The following is a 20,052-nucleotide window of genomic DNA, read 5'->3' as shown; positions in this document are numbered from 1 at the left end:
TCCTGTGGGAGACGCCTTCTGGAAGCAGTATCTCTTCACTCACTTTGTCACGGTCACGATTTCACGTGGACTCCAGGTTCCCCCTCACGTCCCCTCCCGGACCCTCACGACCTGCCAGGTCTCCGTGTGGCTGCTCCTGGCTGGGGCTGCTGCTCAGGCGCGTTGTGTCGGGGACCTTGGCTTCCAAGGACCCTCACTGGGATTTTCGAGCTTTTCTCAGGACTGGGGGGGACAGGGCTGTGGGGAGGCCCACCAGGGAGGGCCCCCCTCACATCCCACACAGGCCTCCTCACCAGGAGCCGCCAGGGCCTCGCTGCACAGTGACGCCCATCGGAACCGGGTGGGAGTCACGGCTCAGCCCTCCTCAGGTGGGCGCTAGGCTGCCGGGACCTTGCCCCACTGCAGGGCCACTTCAGTGACCTGCGGCTACCACCCAGTGGTGCTCTGGCCCGGCTGACCCCCAACCGGACCCATCGAGGCCCCTCCCAAGGCCTCCCTCCACTCGCCCAGCCCCCGCCCCTTGCTCCCCTGTCCTGGCCCCAGGCCAACTTAACCCACCCCCAGCACCACCCCAGCTCCAACCCCCACTCCACAGCCCCCACTGCGACCCGTCCCGCCCAGCCCCTAGCCCCCCACCTCCACCCAGCTCTGAGCCCTGCTCCCGGAGCTCCACCCCCATGCTGCCCCCACCCCAGCCCACCCGGCCCTGGAGCCCTCCCACGCACTGAGCTGCCCAAGCCCCGCCCCCAGCGCCCCGCCCCTGAGCACCCCGCCCCCACCATCACCCCCATCCTGCCGGGACCCCCATTCTCCAGCCGCTCTTCTTGAGCTCTTAATCCCACCCACTCTGAGACCCCTCCCCCCAGGAATCTCTCCTGCCCCCTAATTCCCCACGGGGTCCTCTGTGCCCTGCAGAAGCCCCTCACCCCTCCCCATACCCCCGCCGCATCAGGCCCGAGCCTACTCCTCACACCTATTCTCAGCTGCCCACCGCCCTGGACCTGGGTCCTGGACAGTCCCCCACTTACTGGGAGGCGCTGTGGCCCGACCTCATGGCCCTCTCCCGCTCTGGGACCCTGACTCCAGACAGCCTGGGCTCTGACCCGGACCCAGACAGACTCCTGGACGGGGCGCAGTGGCAGCAGCGCTGTGAGACCGGGGGCCCTTCTTCCTCCCGGCGGCCATCAGGCTGGGAGGACTGTCCCAGGGGCCCCTGGCAGGGGCGTGGGGACACTGGGAGGCCGGAGCATGGGGTCCCTGAGGGGTCAGAGGCAGCCCGGGGCTGCGGGGGACGTTGGTGCCTTGGTCCCTTGGTCCCTTGTGAGGAATTGGCCCAGCTGGGCCAGTGAGGGGCACCCAGGGGCCACCCAGCTGGCTGGCTGGGTGGGTAGGGGTCACGGAGTGGGGGCGGCTGGCATGGCTGGTGCTCTGTCTCCCCACCGCTGGGCCGGGCCCACTGGGGCTCCCGTCAGAGGCTCACAGCTGATGGCTTTCTTCTTCTGCCTGGCGTCCTGTGTCCCTCCCCACGGTGGCCCCAGTCCTGGACCTGGAGGCTGAGCACAGCATGGATGTCATCCTGGTGGGCTCCAGCGGGCGGTCATCCCCCTCTTCAGTCCAGCTGGGCAGAGGTGAGGGCTCTCGTCCACCTACTGGACCCTCCCCATAGGGTGCTGCCCCCAGGCCTGGACCATCTGGAATATCCACTTGTGGTTCCTCCACCCAGCTGGGCGGGCCGGCCACAGTAAGGCAGGGGAGGGGGGTGAGGTGGCCACAGTAAGGCGGGGGAGGGGGTGAGGTGACTTCAGGAGGCACATTAGTGGCACTCCTTTGTGGCGGTACCCCATAGGAGGTAGGAGGAGGGAGGGCCACTCTTGCCTTCTTTGCAGACCTCATTGCCTATGAAGTCACTGTGAACCAGCGAAACATGGAAGGTGAGCTCCCCACCGCCTGCCGCGGCCGCAGGGAGGATGGAGAAGGGCGGCTTCGGCTCTGGGGAGGAAGGGGGCGCTCTGCGGTGCTGCGTGCTTCCTCCACCTGCCCCCCGACTCCTGCGCCTCGTGAAGGCGCCCAGTGGAGTGGTTCTGAGGTGCTGACAGAGCAGGGTCCTGCAGCCTCCCCTCTGCCTAATCTTAGAGCATCTTCATCATCCCCAAAAGAAAGCCTGTCCCTGCTCCCTGTCCCCTCCCTGTCCCCGGCACCTCTGGCCCTGTGGATTGGCCGATTGCAGATTTCCTGCGTTTCCGTACACATTTCAGGATCAGGTGTCAAACTCTGCGGCGCAGCCAGCTGGGCCTCTTTGTGACATTAAGGGGTCCCATCCATGAACACGGTCGCCCTCCCCCAGGCCTGCCGTCCCTCCCCCGTCCGGGTGCCACAGCTCTTTCTCTAACCCTCGCTCTGTTTCTCTTTAGACATCTGCCTCTGCTGTGGAAGCTTCCAGGTGCACACGCAGCACCCTCTGTTTGAGGGGGGGATCTGTGCCCCGTGCAAGGTAAGCGGGGGTCCAGCAGGGGCCCCACCTCTGGGAGGAGGGGGATGCCAACAGCCTCCTCTGCCTGCCCAGGACAGGTTCCTGGAGGCCCTGTTCCAGTACGACGAGGACGGGTACCAGTCCTCCTGCTCCATCTGCGGCTCAGGGGAGACGCTGCTCATCTGCGAGAACCCGGACTGCACACGGTGAGGCTGGCCCCGGGGTGGCACCTGTTCTTCTCCACTATTCCCGTGGGGGGATGGGGCCTCCCCAAACAGTGCTTCCCCCCTTCCATGCCCCTCTCAGACACCTCCATGGCGAGCAGCCGTGGCACGTGGACTGGTGTCCGGAGGCCTCTGTCCCAGCCAAGACACTGCTGTTCCTCCACTGACCACCTAGAGGGTCATGACCAGGGCCGCAGACGGCCATGCTCACCCCTGCCCTTCCAGCCTGGCTGCGTCCACTGCTCCCCACTCGGGTCCGCGAGGGGCTCTTCCCAGCCTGGCCCTGAGTTCTGCTCTGGCGGCTGCTCCTGCAGAGTTTGAGGAGGCCAGGCGGCTTAGGGGATCCTCAGATAACTGTCATTGTCCCTGGACCTTGCCGTCCTTTATCACTCCAAGTCCCCGGGTCCCCGAGAGGACCAGGGTCCCTTCCAGCCTGTGGTCTCACCTCCCCCAGGCAGCACAGAAGGGCAGGGCCGTTGGTTTTCTCAGATGAGTGGAGGGAGGTCCCTCCAAGGCCCCCGGGGGCAGTGTCACCTGGGTCACCGTGGTTTTCTGCTTTCTGTAGGTGCTATTGTCTGGAGTGTGTGGACACCCTGGTGGGCCCAGGGACCGCAGGCAGAATCCACGCCATGAGCAGCTGGGTGTGCTTCCTGTGCCTGCCCTTCTCGCGCAGTGGCCTGCTGCAGCGCAGGAGGAAGTGGCGTGAGCGGCTGAAGGCCTTCCAGGATCGCGAGGTGGTAAGGAGCAGGCCGCTGTGGCTTCCACTGGCTCCACGGTGCCCATCGGTTGGGACAGGGACAGGGACAGGGACAGGGCTCAGGCTTTGTGCCACCAGACGGGCCATTTCAGTGAAGCATGGTGATTTTGTTTCTTACAAGCAAGGATGAGCCTTGCTCATCGACAGTCACGAAGGAGGGACCCAGGGAGCCAACTGGCGGCCCTCTGCAGGCTCTGAGCCCTACAGTGGCTGCCAGCTCTGGGCCAGCGTGGGCTCCTGGTCCCACCAGGACAGCGAGCCAGACGCAGCACTTCCCACAGCTGAGGCCAGGGACACCAAGCAGACAGGACCATGGGCTCATGGAAGGTGCAGACTTATGTCCCCAAAGTCCTAAACGGGGTGCCTTGAACGCAGCCTTATTCAGAAATAGGGTCTCTGCACATGGCGTCTGGGGAAGGATGTGAGGATGAGACCCTTGTGGATTCAAGGAGGCCCCAGACGCATAGACTCTTAAAGGGGAGGGAGATTCCAGAGATGAAGAGACAGGAAGAGGCCCCGAGAGGTTGAGGCAGAGGCGGGTGCCCGCGTCCGTGGCCCAGGTGTGCCCAGGGCCACTGCCGCCTCCTGAGGCAGAGGTGGGGGCTACGGTGCCCCTCCCTCCAGCCTCCAGGGGGAGCCAGCCCCGCTGGGACCTTGAGCAGGACTCTGTCCTGCTGAGCTGTGTCCCTGCAGTCTGTCCTGGTTTGTTGCTGGCCCCCAGAAGCTTCCCTGGAAGGGGCGAAAGTCTCGCGGGGAGCCAGCAGAGAGCGGGGTGCCGCCCAGCTGCTCGACCGACCTCGGGTCCTCATTCCTGCTCCTTGGGGTTGAGGCCGCCTTTGCTTGCCCGCCAGGCGCATCCTCTGGAAGAGACAGGGAGCAGGGGCTCCTGGGAGCACCCCCAGGCTGGCGCCGCCATCTCCCTGCCCAGCCTCGGGCTCGCTGGTGGGCTGGGGTGCCACAGGCCAGGAGGGATGTGCCCTGATTCGGGGTGGCCTCGCCTCCCCGGGGGTCCTCCTCTCAGGGGCCACTCTGGCCTTGGGGCTCTTTTCTGCCAGGGTCTTGAAGCTGTCCAGCTGAGACCAGGCTCTGCAGGTGCCAGCTGCCCTGTGCCGTGCCCACATGCGTGCACACCGGTGGCACACGTGTTCCAGTCTCACGGACGCCATGTGGGTGCAGGTGTGCCTTGCTCGTAGTGGTGAGCAGGTGTCTTAGGTGCTTCTCAGAAAGCAAGGCCAGCGTGTGCCGTATGGAGCCCCCTTTGGTACCTTGAGAGCAGGAAGCTTTCCTGTCCCTATGATGGAGACCCCTGGGCTCCAAGGCTGCAGGAGGGATTACACACACACACACACACACACACACACACACACACACAGGCACACACAGGCGAAGTGACCTTCAGAAATGTGGCGAAATGCCACCTAGGGCGTGGAGCCAGGGAAAGGTGGAGGTGGCTCCTGGGGTCAACCCTGGGCAGAGGGGGCAGGCCCCCGGCCTTCCTTCCCTTCCTCCAGGGTGCCAGCAGCTGCCACAGCTGTGCAGACACAGAGCTGAGCCAGGACCCTGGCCCCGGCCGCCCCTCCTCCTCCAAGGGCAGCCAGACCCCCACTGCCTACTTCCCGCCTGACGGGATGTCGCATTCCTGGATGTCCCACCACGAGCCCTGGTCCCTGCTCCGTCCTGTCCCTGATAGTCGTGCATCTGACCTTGGCCCTGTCCGTCTCTGGCCGGCACCCTGGAAGGGGAGGGCAGGCCTTGTGCCCCCCACACCACACACAGAGTTTAGAGACATCTGTGTCCTGGGTCCCCAGCCTGGCTCTTGTGCGTCTGGACTCTGTGCCAGTTCTCAGCTCCACAGGTCACAGGTCTGGGCCTGGGGAACCCCTCACCTCGGGCAGCTGTCACACTCCCCAGCCCTCCAAGGGCTTTCTGGCCCGGGGTCCCCACTGCTGTGCACTCTCCCGGGTCTTGGAGCCTAAGAGAGCGGTCTTGGCTGGGATCCCAGCTCCCTCCTCTGAGGTGGGGACAGCCCCGCAGGCCTGCCTCCCCCACAGAGGGGGCAGGACCAGGCCTGCGGCAGAGGAGGCCGGCCTCCGCCTGGCAGGTGCGTCTCAGGGGGCTCCTCCACCCGGAGCCTGTGGCTCTGAGACCAGGGGCTGAATGACAGCCTTTCTACCAGGCGAGTCCCCAGGAGATCTATAAAACCCTGCCAGCCTGGAAAAGGGAGCCAGTGCGGGTGCTGTCCCTCTTTGGGGACATCGGGAAAGGTGAGTGCCCTGACCTGCAGAGGTGGGGGGAGGTGGGGGAGCTGGGGGAGGTGGCCAGCAGCGCCCAGCCTGCTTCCCAGAGCAGAGGAAGGGGAGGCCTCCAGTGAGGGCAGCGGTCAAGAAGCCAGGTGGGAGGCCAGACAGGGGTCAGGAGGCCAAGAGGGAAGCCAGACAGGGGTCAGGAGGCCAGGAGGGAGGCCAGACAGTGGTCAGGAGGCCAGGAGGGAGGCCAGACAGGGGTCAGGAGGCCAGGAGGGAGGCCAGACAGGGGTCAGGAGGCCAGGAGGGAGGCCAGACAGGGATCAGGAGGCCAGGTGGGAGGCCAGACAGGGGTCAGGAGGCCAGGGACAGCAGGGCCAGGTAGGCGCCCACATGGAGGAGGTGGAGGCTGTCGGGAGGGAGGGTGCGGGGACAGAGGCGGCTGGCCAGGGACAGCAGGGCCAGGTAGGCGCCCACCCAGGAGGAGGTGGAGGCCGTCGGGAGGGAGGGTGCGGGGACAGAGGCGGCTGGCCTAGCATGACGGGATGCCCAGTGCTGTGACGAGCAGTGCGCCCAGCGGCAGACAACCAGCCTGCCACCCAGAGGCCCCACCGGCCAGCCTCGGGGGACCCTCCCTGGCTCTCCTCCTAGCCCTCCCGCCCGCCCCCGTCAGGGCGTGCCCCTCTGGCTGCAGCTCTGCCGACCCCCCAGCGGGTGCCCTTGGAAGTCCCCCCTGGCAGGTGCGGGACAGCCCCAGAGACGGGTCGTGGTGGGTGGGTGCCCCTAGGATAGGAGCGGCACAGATGCCCGGGGGCCTGTGCCCTGGCGGTGATCCTGTCGCTGACTTGGGGACAGGCACCTGAGACAGACCGGCAGTGGCTTGGCTGGCCCAGGCTCTCGCTGCTGGTGGGGCCGCAGGGGCTGGGCCTGCTCCCAGGGTTCCCGGCTGGCCTAGTGGTGCGTGTGCACACCGCTGCCCAGGAGGCGACAACGTGGCAGCAGTGCCTGGTTCTGCGGCAGACTGGCCTTGAACGCAGTACTCTGAGGCCTGCTGGTTTTCCGCGGTCACCAGACAGGAGAGGTCCCTCCTCTCCTGGTGCCCGCCACCAGCCTCTGGGCTGAGAGGAGCATCCCGGGTGGGACCTTGGCCCACTCGGCTCCCTGCAGCTCCTCTGTGCCCTTGTCTGTCCCACTCCAGAGCTAACCAGTCTGGGGTTTCTGGAACCCGGCTCCGAGGCGGGAAGACTGAGGCACCTGGAGGACGTCACCGACATTGTGCGCAGAGATGTGAGTAGGCCCTGCACTCCCAGACCCCGGCTCAGGGAGGACAGGGGACTGAGGCCAGGGACAGCAGGGCCAGGTAGGGGGTGGGGAAGGTCAGGGACACTGGGGCCTCCAGGCCAGCGAGGGCTCGGGGCCCAGTGAAGGTGCTCCCTGGCTCCGTGGGCCTGCACTGCCCTCGGCACAGAGCCGGGCAGCGGCCAGACATCCTGAAATCCAGTGGCCCATTTCTGCCCCATGATGGGGTGCTGCCCAGCCAGTGGCCTGACCCCCCTCCACCCTCTGAAATAAAGAGGCAGGGTCTGGGACCCGACATCGTTTGCAAACCTCCCATGGGTGGTGGGACCTGGGCGTCCACGCAGGGGCTTCTCTCCGGGTGAGTCCCACTCTGCGCTGGCGGCTGCCCCCCAGAGCTGGGTCCCCTTCCACCCCATCCTGCTGGGCGGTCGTTACAGGGGGGCACAGCGTCCTGCCACAGAGCTGGGTGCCACAGCAGACCCAGCCGTCCCGCCTCCCTGCCCTCCTCTGTTCGCCCCAGCCACCAGGCGGGGCCCAGGGCGGCAGCAGGAGGAGCAGGAGGGCGGGCGCAGGTCTCCCTGCTGCCCAGAGCTGCCGCAGCGTCTTCCTGCTTGCTTGGGGGTGCCGGGATTGAACCCCACCTATTGCCCCAAACGCTTCACTGCTGAGCTGAACCCCAGCCCAGGGTCCACTCTGGATTGGGCTATCGAAAGTGGGGTCCAGTATCCGGTGTCTCTTGAACTTCTAGGAGAATGACCGGGGGCTGGGTTGTTGCTGACCGTGGGTGGCCCTCTGGGTGCCGAGGCACCTTGGGCTGTGGGTGTTGAAGAGCTCCTTCGTCCCCGAGGGGGCAGGAGTGTGGCTGGCTTGACTGTCGGGGTGCTGGGGCTGTGTGGACTGGCCGCTTCCCAGGCAGCACACCAACCCGTGGCGGGGAGTCCGTGGTCCCAGGGCCCAAGGTTCCACACAGGAGCAGTGGCCATTCTCAGATGGCCCCTGTGCCGGGTGTGCCCCAGAGGGCAGGGTGCCTGCTGATGACTCAGCTCTGTGGGCTCCTCTGCCCCCAGGGATCCTGGGAGGGGTCACCACATCCTATTGGACAGGGCATCTCGGCCCCAGGGCTGAGCGCTGGGCTCACAGTGACAACCGTCCCACTAAATAAGGACATTCTCCAGCGAGCCGTGTCCTGCCCGTGTCCTGTAGGTGGAGGAATGGGGCCCCTTCGACCTCGTGTACGGCTCGACGCCCGCCCTGGGCCACGCCTGTGACCACTCTCCTGGTAAGATGCCCTCAAGAAAAGGGCTGGGTCTGCTCCACTCACCAGGGCCTGTCCCCAGCCCTGTCACCTCTCCTCTCTCCCACCCACTGCAGCGCCTCAGGGAGGGCGGGAACTGTGAACGGTGTGTTTAAACAGTGGAGGGCGGTCACTGACGCATGGCAGGTACATAGCACGTCCCATAGCACCTACAGTGGGTCACCTGTCTGGCCATGACAAGAGAGTGGTTACCGTCACCCCGAAGGCCGCCTCGGGCCCCGCTCTAGGCCCTCCAGCCCACCAGGTGGCCTCCAGGTCATGCAGGCTCTGGAGTCCGAGGCGGAAGGCAGGGTCAGTGGTCAGTGTGGCCCCTGTCCCTGTCCTTGCTGAACCTTGGCCTCTCTGGATAAGGTCGGGACCTGTGAGCCTCTGCGGCCAGGTGCTGCTCCTGGGAGGGGGACAGAAGTGTAAGGGGTGGGACACCCAGGCCCTCAGCCCTCGCCCACCTCACAGCCAGACCGCCCCCCGCAGGGTGGTACCTGTTCCAGTTCCACCGCCTCCTGCAGTACGCGCGGCCGCGGCCGGGCAGCCCCCAGGCCTTCTTCTGGATGTTTGTGGACAACCTGCAGCTGACCGGGGAAGAGCAGGCCATAGCCGCTCGCTTCCTGGAGGTACGTGCCCGGCTTCCAGGGGCTCACGTCCACCCAGCTCCCGGCCTGGCCTCCCCCAGGGCCACGCACAGAGGCCCAGACAGGAGCTGGACACCCACCCCACGCCACCACCGCGCTCTCCGCACGTGCCCCCGGGGTGCCACCTCCTGCCCTGCCTCCCAGCAAGCACACGGGACACACTGGTACTTACACACACACACACACCAGGACTCACAGACACACACTGCACACACACAGCAGGACTCACACACATTACACACACACACCAGGACTCACACACACACACACTGCACACACACACATTACACACACACATACACCAGGACTCACACACACACACTGCACACACACAGCAGGACTCACACACATTACACACACACACACCAGGACTCACACACACACACTGCACACACACAGCAGGACTCACACACATTACACACACACACACCAGGACTCACAGACACACACTGCACACACACAGCAGTACTCACACACATTACACACACACACACCAGGACTCACACACACACACTGCACACACACAGCAGGACTCACACACATTACACACACACACCAGGACTCACACACACACACACTGCACACACACAGCAGGACTCACACACATTACACACACACACAGCAGGACTCACACACACACACACTGCACACACACAGCAGGACTCACACACATTACACACACACATACACCAGGACTCACACACACACACACACTGCACACACACAGCAGGACTCACACATTACACACACACACCAGGACTCTCACACACACACACTGCACACACACAGCAGGACTCACACATTACACACACACACCAGGACTCACACACACACACACTGCACACACACAGCAGGACTCACACACATTACACACACACACAGCAGGACTCACACACACACACACTGCACACACACAGCAGGACTCACACACATTACACACACACATACACCAGGACTCACACACACACACACACTGCACACACACAGCAGGACTCACACACATTACACACACACACACCAGGACTCACACACACACACTGCACACACACAGCAGTACTCACACACATTACACACACACACACACCAGGACTCACACACACACACTGCACACACACAGCAGGACTCACACATTACACACACACACCAGGACTCACACACACACACACTGCACACACACAGCAGGACTCACACACATTACACACACACACAGCAGGACTCACACACACACACACTGCACACACACAGCAGGACTCACACACATTACACACACACACCAGGACTCACACACACACACTGCACACACACAGCAGGACTCACACACATTACACACACACACCAGGACTCACACACACACACACTGCACACACACAGCAGGACTCACACATTACACACACACACACCAGGACTCACACACACACACTGCACACACACAGCAGGACTCACACATTACACACACACACACCAGGACTCTCTCACACACACACACTGCACACACACACACACCAGGACTCTCATACACTCACACTAAAACAACACACACACCAGGACTCACACACACACACCAGGACTCACACACACACACACACTGCACACACACACCAGGACTCTCACACACTCACACTAAAACAACACACACAGCAGGACTCACACACACACACACCAGGACTCATAGACACACACTGCACACACACAGCAGGACTCACACACATTACACACACACACACCAGGACTCACACACACACACTGCACACACACAGCAGGACTCACACATTACACAGACACACAGCAGGACTCACACACACACTGCACCCACACAGCAGGACTCACACACATCACACACACATACACCAGGACTCACACACACTGCACACACAGCAGGACTCACACACATTACACACACACCAGGACTCACACACACACACTGCACACACACAGCAGGACTCACACATTACACACACACACACTGCACACACACACACACCAGGACTCTCTCACACACACAATGCACACACACACACACCAGGACTCTCACACATTCACACTAAAACAACACACACAGCAGGACTCACACACACACTGCACAAACACAGCAGGACTCACACACATTACACACACACACACACCAGGACTCACACACACACACTGCACACACACAGCAGGACTCACACACATTACACACACACACCAGGACTCACACACACACACTGCACACACACAGCAGGACTCACACACATTACACACACACACATACACCAGGACTCACACACACACTGCACACACACAGCAGGACTCACACACATTACACACACGCACACCAGGACTCTCACACACACACTGCACACACACAGCAGGACTCACACATTACACACACACACCAGGACTCACACACACACACTGCACACACAGCAGGACTCACACATTACACACACACACATACACCAGGACTCACGCACACACACACTGCACACACACACACCAGGACTCTCACACACTCACACTAAAATAACACACACAGCAGGACTCACACACACACTGCACACACACAGCAGGACTCACACATTACACAAACACACAGCAGGACTCACACACTGCACACACACAGCAGGACTCACACACATTACACACACACCAGGACTCACACACACACTAAAACAACACACAGGACTCACACACGCACACACATTACACACACACTAAAACAACACACACAGCAGGACTCACACACACACATTACACACACATATCAGAACTCACACACACACACTGCACACACACAGCAGGACTCACACACACACTGCACACACACAGCAGGACTCACACATACACACCAGGATCCACACACACAGCAGGACTGCACACACACACAGCAGGACTCACACACACACTGCACATGCACACAAGGACTCACACACACACTGCAACACACACAAGGACTCACACACACACACTGCACACACACACTGCACACACACAGGACTCACACACACACTGCACACACACACACTGCACATGCACACCAGGACTCACACACACACTGCACATGCACACAAGGACTCACACACACACACTGCACACACACACTGCACACACAGCAGGACTCACACACACACACACCAGGTTTCACACACACACTGCTCTCATACACACCAGTATTCACACACACACACAGCAGGACTCACACACACACACTGCACACACACAGCAGGACTCACACACACTGCACACACACACACTGCACGCACACACACACCAGGACTCTCACACACACACACTGCACACACACAGCAGGACTCACACACATACTGCACACACACAGCAGGACTCACACACACAGCACGCACACACACACACACACACACTGCATGCACACACACCAGGTCACACACACACTGGATACACACTGCATGCACACACACACACACCAGAACTTACACAGACACACACACTGCACACACACATACCAGGAATCACACACACAGTGCACACACACACAGCAGGACTCACACACACACTGCACAAAAACACACACCAGGACTCACACACACAATTGCACACATACACACACACCAGGACTCACATGTGCCACATACTACATGCCACACGCATGCTCCCTCTGTGCCTCACACACATGCTCCCCACACACCACACAGGCAGGGGCACCACGGCCTTGCTCCTCTGCCCACGCGTCTGAATTGGCACCACAGAGCAGCCCCGCGGGCTGTGGCCGAGCCCCGGCGGCCAGGCGTGGCGGAGCTCTGGGAATGGCTGTGGCAGGGGAAGTGCAGTGAGTCGCGGCCACCTGACCTCACCCAGGAAGGAGTTCATGCTCCCCATGAAGGGACGCGACGGGGCGGGGACAGTGTGGCCAGCCACGGGCGCAGCGAGGGCAGCCCCCACTGCCGGGGGTTTCGCGGGTGACTTGAGGGTGAGCCAGGCGGGGGGGGGGGGGCGCCCAGTGTTGGGCTTCGGCTGGGGCAGGGGGAGGGTGTGCAGAAGCACAGACTCAAGTTGAAGGTGTTGCTTTAGAGGGGATTTTAACACCCGGACCCTCCCGTGGACCCCTCCTCACGGGTCAGCCTGGCCAGCCTGGTGCTCCTCCCACAGGGCGCCCGCCCTCGTCCAAGGTCCAACACGATAGGAAAGGCCCCCTGCAGCGCCCTGCTGCTGGACCTGGCCTCCAGCTGCAGTGGCCTTCCCTGGCAGCAGCACCCCTCCGTGCTGCGTGGGTCCCTGGGGTGGTGGGCGCATGTGGCCGCTCCCTGTGGGTGGGTGACCAGGCACTTCCTGCCTCTGGCTCTTACAGAGGTGCCGCCCGTGGCCAACTCCAGAGGGCCTCTCTGGTCAGAGGGTGAATGCGGCTGCCACAGGTGTCACCGACCACCTTGCGGAGTGGTCCCTCAGCAGTGGACACGGTGTGGGAGCGCTCCCTCAGTCCTTAGCGTACCCCGGGGTCTCCTGCTTGCTGCTCCTGGCTGCCACCTCCCTCTTGGCCCTCCAACTGGCTTGGTCTGTACACGTGGAACTGGCCTCTGTGCTGATGGCCCCCGCTGCCCGGTGGCTGGATGGCCGCGTGGGCTGAGGGTTCTCACTCGATTCAGTGAGACTTGCTGTGTGTTCAGACAGTGACGGTGACAGTGTTCCTCCTGGTCCTATACCTGCGATCTCTTTCTCTTCTGTCATGGAGCTGCCAGTCTCGGGGACCATGGCCGCGATGGGGATGCCCCGTGTCCCCCTGCCCTCTGAGGCCGAGGCGCAGCGTGCCGTAGGCTGCGGGGAGTTTCTGCTGATGCTCGCTGGTTGAGGCGTTTTTGTCAACGGTGGTCTCGGGTGTCTGTGGGTTACCTGGGGAGTCTTGTCCTCGAGAGTGACTGAGAGGACGCAGTGTAGAGCAGACTCCTGGTGGTGAGCGCCTGCACTGTGGGAGGGCGCGCCTTCACGGTTCCACCCACAGCGGGAAAGGGGTGGTGGCGGTTCCCTTGTCCCCTGGCCCCTGGAGGGCTGTGGTCTCTATGCTGGACCTGCTCCCTAAAATAACGGAGGCAGACGGTGCTCTGTGCCACAGCTACAGCTGCTGTGGGTCCGTGGAGATCTCCTGTCTCAGCGGTCAGTGTCGGGAGGTCATGTTTCCTAGAATAGGATCCATTTAAACTTTTAGGTTATTTCTACAGAGTTAAGCAAAATGGCCTCACGACCCTGTTGCCTGCTTTCTTCTTTATTAGGAAATCTGAGCATTTAGAAAAACACCAACATAATGTCACGTATCAGCAGTCGGGATCAGATTGGACATTGCATTGTTTTACCAAAAAAAAAAAAAAAAAAAACCCTATTCCTGCCATCAGTAATTGTGGGCCCAACGGAAACACCACGTTGCTAAGCCAGGCACCCGTCAGGACAGACAGAGGGTGCAACAGTACCGCTTTCCCTGTTTGGCACACAGGTTGGGAGTTCAGAGTTAATTGGTCCCAACTCCAAAGTAGCACGGAAGGAAAGTCCTGGGTCGTCTGCCATCGCCACCCGGCTGTGGGCCTCATTCTGCTGAGGGCAAGAAACCTGAGTGTGGCTCTGACCAGCCTGTGCACCCTTGTGACCCTGGTGGGCTGCTTGCTCCCCCGGGAGCTGTCGGATCAGGCGGGTGGAGTCAGGTCACCCAGAAGGGCCTCCCGCCTCCGATTCTCCCTTTGGCTCCCCCGCGCTGTGGCACATGCCGGCTCTGCCTCCCCCTCTCTGGGCTTCTGCAGAGACCATGACCAGCCTTAGAGACAGCCTGTGTGACTGCTGCCAAGAATAGGAGGGTGGACACGCTTTGGGGAGCCCTTGGTGGCCAGCAAAGCCTCCTGATCCCTGAGGGACTGCAGGCCACTGGCCCGTGGGACCGAACATCTGCCGGTTAAGAACGCGATGACCCTGCTTCTCTCCTCAGAGGGCAGTTTGTGAGGACAAAGGTCTGTCAGGCAGAGGAGGCACTGGGCAGCGTGCTAGCCTAGACCTGCAGACCGTGGGACCCACGGGGAGGAGGGCTGTCAGGCTGACTGGTGTCGCCCTCCGTCCCTTAGACGGAGCCCGTGATCCTCCAGGACGTCCGCGGGAGCGCCCTGCAGAATGCCGTGCGCGTGTGGACCAACATCCCCGCTGTGAAGAGGTACTTCCTGGGCGGGGAGGCTTCCAGGCTGGAGGGACGCAGCCGGCACAGGGCTCACGGGGGACACGGGCTTGGAGTCAGTGGGTTGCCAGCAGAGCCAAGCTGGGCAGCCCTGGGGCGTCAGGCTGAGTCTAGCCAGGCCTGGGGCCACCGGCCAACCTCACACGCCCAAGCCGCTGGGTGGTCTCCGCAGGCTGGAGTCTCTCTCTACCCCAGCACTTCCCAGGGTCTTGCCTCAGGACCTCAAGGCGGTGCCCGGGCCCCAGAGCAAAGCCTGATGCTGGGAAGAGCACTTGCTTCATCCTCGGCAATGTGCCCCATGTGGCCCCGCATCCTGAAGCCCCGCACCCTGCACCACCCCCAGGACACCTGTGCATGCTCAGACACACACACCTGCACACTCACACAGGCTCACAGACACGCTCCTGGTGGACCGGCCTGCACACCTGCACACTCACGCAGGTTCACACACGCTCCTGGTGGACCAGCCTGCACACCTGCACACTCACACAGGTTCACACACGCTCCTGGTGGACCAGCCTGCACACCTGCACACTCATGCAGGCTCACAGACACACGCTCCTGGTGGACCGGCCTGCACACCTGCACACTCACGCAGGTTCACACACGCTCCTGGTGGACCAGCCTGCACACCTGCACACTCATGCAGGCTCACAGACACACGCTCCTGGTGGACCGGCCTGCACACCTGCACACTCACGCAGGTTCACACACGCTCCTGGTGGACCAGCCTGCACACCTGCACACTCACACAGGCTCACAGACACACGTTCCTGGTGGACTAGGCTACACACCTGCACACTCACACAGGCTCACAGACACACACTCCTGGTGGACCAGCCTGCACACCTGCACACTCACGCAGGCTCACACGTGCTCAGCCAATGGGACCACGCCTCCTGGGACTGCTAAGTCATTCTCCTCTGCCCAGGAGTGAGTTTCTGGGAACTTCTCCCCACTCCCCTCCAGCCTCAGCATTCTCCTGGCTCCCAGCCCCTGCACAGCCCCAGGGCCCGTGCCTGTCAAGGGAGGTGCTGGTGGCCCCTCCCCACCCCAGCCCTCCTGGCCCTCCCTGACTTTGTGCCAAGGTGAGGTGAGCCACTTTTTCAAACTAATTTTTCTTCGGGAGCCTGCTGACTACAGCGCCGCCTGCATGCCGTCCACCACACCACATCAATATCTGGTGGAGGCCAAGCAGGTCCCTCCCTGGTGTCTGTGTGACTTTGTGGGTCCAAGTCCAGCCGCAGGGCACGGGCATCGCTCGGGCCCAGAATGGCCTGCAGGGGGAGCCAGGCTGCACTCCTCGCCAGCCGCTCACCCAGGGAGCAGCAGTGGGTGGGGTAGGAATGACACCTTAGAAGTCACATGTGGCCAGGCATGGTGGCACACGCCCGTAGCCCCAGTGACTGGGAAGTCAGGCTGAGACAGGAGGATGGCGAGTTCCAGGTCAGCCTGGGCAACTTAGCAAGACACTGTCTCAATATTCAAAGTAGAAGGGTCTGGGGAGGTGGCTCAGGGGTGGAGCTCTTTCCCAGCAGGCGTGAGGCCTGGTCCAGTCCCTCCCACTACCCACCGAACACAGGACCACCCAAACGGAAAACCAGCCCGTGACTAAACAGAAGTCACCTGTGCCAGGTGCTCCTGACCCTGGCCCACAACCTACGCATTTGGCCCCCTTCCCAAGCTGTCCAGAGGCGCCCGCAGGCTTTGCCGTGGACACACAGCTCCCTCCCTCCTGGGCCCAGCCTGGCCCCTCCCTGAGCCAGGCACCACGGGCCCCTCTGGGTCTGGCCTTCACTGTGCCCCTCTCCCTGGCAGCAGGCACTCGGCCCTGGCTTCAGAAGAGGAGCTCCTGCTGCTGGCTCAAGATGGACAGCGAGGGACGCTGCCCGCCCAGGGCCCATCTGCGCTCGTGAAGAACTGCTTTCTTCCCCTACGAGAATATTTCAAGTATTTCTCTCAGAACGCACTTCCTCTTTATAAATGAGCCATTGCACAATGACACAGGGCTCTCCTGGAACTTCCCCCTTCTACCTGTGTTCTCCAATCACTCTCACTTGCTTGGCTCTGGGTGTCCTGTGATGCTGCAGACCCACCTCCTGTTTGGTTCGAGTCGCAGGCTCTCCTGGGCTCCGTTCTGGGTCTGGGGAGAGGAGCAAGGTGCCCTGTGTGGTGGACGGGATCCCGATGTGACAGGGCACCCGAGAGCACACCTGTGTCCCCACTGAGAAGTTCAATAGATGTGTCGCTGGAGGACTGCTGGTCATATTTTGGTGTTCTGTGTGTAAGCAAAGCCCCCAGGTACCAGGTGCCCACCCTGTGCACCCCGTAGATGGGATTTTCGTTGATTTGATGGTTGAAATCACCCACCTATCAGGCTGCCCCGAACGCCCCAGTATAGAACATTCCCACTTGGTAGAAAAGCCAGAGCCAGCGGAGCCAAGGGTGCCCGGGCCCACCCAGATCTACCTGCAAAGTCTGTGACCTTTGGGCTCCTAACCCAGATGGCGTGGCTTGCTGAAGCAGGATTCCCCAGCCCCACACGAGTGAGGAATCTCACAGGACTGTTTCCCAGGTAGCTAGAACCATCCCATCCCCTGAGTCCAGACACAGCAACCAACCAGAGTCAGATTGTCCTGGGCACCACAACTGGGGCCTGGGGACGCTTTCCGTGGTCTGTACAATGCTTTGAGGAAGAAAGGGGGGTTCAAACTGGACCTGTTGAAGATCCTTGGAAACACCTTGAAGTAGAGTGAGGTCACCCTTGGATCAGTGTAACAGGGCACTTTCTCCGTCCAGGAGGACAGCCCTGCACATGGACAACCCTGGTATCGTGTCCAGGGCTGACTCTGGAGGGCTGTGATGGAACCAGGCTAGAGGGCCAGAGACACCCAGGAGAGCAGAGCTGGGCTCAGCCAGGGGCAGACAGACCCCTCCTGGTAGCCCACACTGACCCCGAAAGCTGGCTGAGCCGTGCACACGAACCTGTGACCACAGCTGCCCAGTGGGGGATGACAGCACTGCGCAGGGCTGGTAGCGGCCAGGCTGCGTCCACCCAGGTAACTGGTGGCACGGGCAGAGAGAAAACCAGGGCCTGCTCTCCACCTGCTTGAGAGCAAGGGGGAGAGCCAGGCTTCAGGTCTCCAGACACGCTCCGCGACCTCTCGGCACTCTCAAACGTGCACACAGAATCGTCCCCACCTGGAGATCCTCCTGAGTGCTCTAACCCTCCCCCAAGGCCCCATTCATGATCCCTGGAGTCGGCTGTAAATCAACCCCCAAAAGATGCCCATGATCGACTCCCGGGGCTGTGGGTGTTACCTCCCACGGTAGAGAAGGACCCCACTGCCTGAGTCGACATGCCGCCTGGGTTACCCAGGTGGGCCCATTTGCCATCAGAGTGGGGCAGAGGCAGTCTTGGCCACATGCAGAGGGGACGGCCATTGACCAGAGAGGCAGAGAGGCTCCAGAGCTGCAGCTCAGCTAAGGGGCACCCCAGGGGGTGGAGGCAGGGAGGTGTCTCCCTTCAGCCTCCAGGTGAAGCAGTGACCTCAGACTTTGGCCTCCAGGACTGTGGGAAAACGATGCCCCTGCGGTTTTTAAGCCCCCAAGCCTGCGGTGACTCCTTGCAGCAGTCTCAGGAAATGAGCAGATCCCCAAGAGAAAAGATGGGCTTCCGAGTGTCACCTGGGATGTCAGAGGCACACTGTGCTGTGACTCTCAGGGCACTGTGCTTCCCGTGTGGGGGAAAGACCTGACATTAGGTTGCGGCAGGCCCCCCATCAGTGGGACTTGGGGCCCAGAGCCCTACTGCTCCTGGGTGCAGCTGGGGTTCAGGGGGCAGGCTGGGGCATCCAGACGATCCCATACCTTGCCCCGGAACCTCGGATTCAGGCTGCAGGACTGCATTTCCTCTGGTTCCCACCCCAGCACCAAGCTTCCCTGCCCGCCTGCAGTCCTGGTCAAGGGAGCTATGTCCCCTTCATCTCAGAGTCCTGTTTGGAACCCTTTGCCTATAGAGTATGCATTAATTTAGGACAGTCGCACAAGTGTACTCGCAGGCATGACCTGGTCACTGAGCCACAAGGGTGTGATTATCTGCACTTCCCAGATGGGAAACACAGGCACAGAGGGGCTGACTAACTCGCCTGGTGATGCACAGTTCCAAGGCTGGGATTTCAACCCACCGTGAGCTTACCATCTCTGGTCTTGGTTCTCCTCCCCCACAGCTGCCCGGGTGCTGCCCAACGGTGCCCCCTGTAGTCCAGCTGCATTCCGTGTCACTTCCCTACTGTGCCCAAGGAACAATAGGCCCCTCCATCCAGAGTCTCTGCTGTTTAGTGGGTCCAGCAGCAGTAAGTGGTTTCTGAGACCTCTGTGAGCCCTGGCCCCTACCCCTTTGCCAGCCATGCTTGTGCCACCCGAGCATCTTCTACCACTGCCCCACTGCCGTCAGGCAGCACAGCGCCCAGGCCTGGCTTGGAGAGCTGCAGGGTGGAGGGGGATCTGGGTAGTGCTAGAAGGGGCGTTGCCCCAACCCAGGCATCAGCCAATCAGTACAGTGCAGGCCCCTGGGCCTCAGTGATAGGCCCAGAGGTGGGCACCCAGCCCAGGCCTGCCCAATCAGAGACAGCCCTGTGTGGGCCTCAGGGACTCACCTAACCAAGGGGAGGGGAGTGGCAGCAGTCTGGCCTGGGAGGAGAAGGCATGGGTGGTGCCAGCTGCCCAGCCCGACTGACTGCTCTGCTCACCTGGCCAGTGATGCTGGGCTGGTTCTCCCCAAACTCAGTCTTCTGCCAGCTGGAGCCAAGCTGGGGCGGGGAGGGGACTGAGGCCACCAACACCATGTACCTCTCTATGCTGGGTGTGTGAACCGTGTGCCCCTGAAGAGGCCCTGGCCACATGTGTTCCAGCCCATGCTGGTTCCTGGCTCCTGGAGCTGGGCCCATCCGAGG

The 20,052-nt window shown here is 61.8% G+C and overlaps 1 protein-coding gene across 2 annotated transcripts; it reads left to right on the top strand.

Moving 5' to 3' along the window:
* Window positions 1-819: 819 nt before the first annotated feature.
* On the top strand, window positions 820-17,350 carry Dnmt3l (DNA methyltransferase 3 like). Of its 2 annotated transcripts, none has more exons than XM_078044756.1 (12): window positions 820-1,149; window positions 1,539-1,628; window positions 1,887-1,931; window positions 2,412-2,491; window positions 2,564-2,676; window positions 3,260-3,431; window positions 5,628-5,715; window positions 6,893-6,981; window positions 8,197-8,272; window positions 8,780-8,919; window positions 14,991-15,076; window positions 16,919-17,350. In XM_078044756.1, the coding sequence occupies exons 1-12, from the start codon at window positions 1,053-1,055 to the stop codon at window positions 17,082-17,084; spliced, it is 1,242 nt and encodes a 413-aa protein (XP_077900882.1). In that variant the 5' UTR covers window positions 820-1,052; the 3' UTR covers window positions 17,085-17,350. The 2 variants fall into 2 exon arrangements, with proteins under 2 accessions (XP_077900882.1, XP_005323631.2); XM_005323574.4 differs by having other exon boundaries at window positions 824-1,149; window positions 16,916-17,350.
* Window positions 17,351-20,052: the final 2,702 nt, after the last annotated feature.

The sequence above is a fragment of the Ictidomys tridecemlineatus genome, chromosome 3 (assembly GCF_052094955.1).
Source record: "Ictidomys tridecemlineatus isolate mIctTri1 chromosome 3, mIctTri1.hap1, whole genome shotgun sequence".
Classification (NCBI taxonomy): domain Eukaryota; kingdom Metazoa; phylum Chordata; class Mammalia; order Rodentia; family Sciuridae; genus Ictidomys; species Ictidomys tridecemlineatus.
This window is presented reverse-complemented; position numbering and strand designations above follow the sequence as displayed.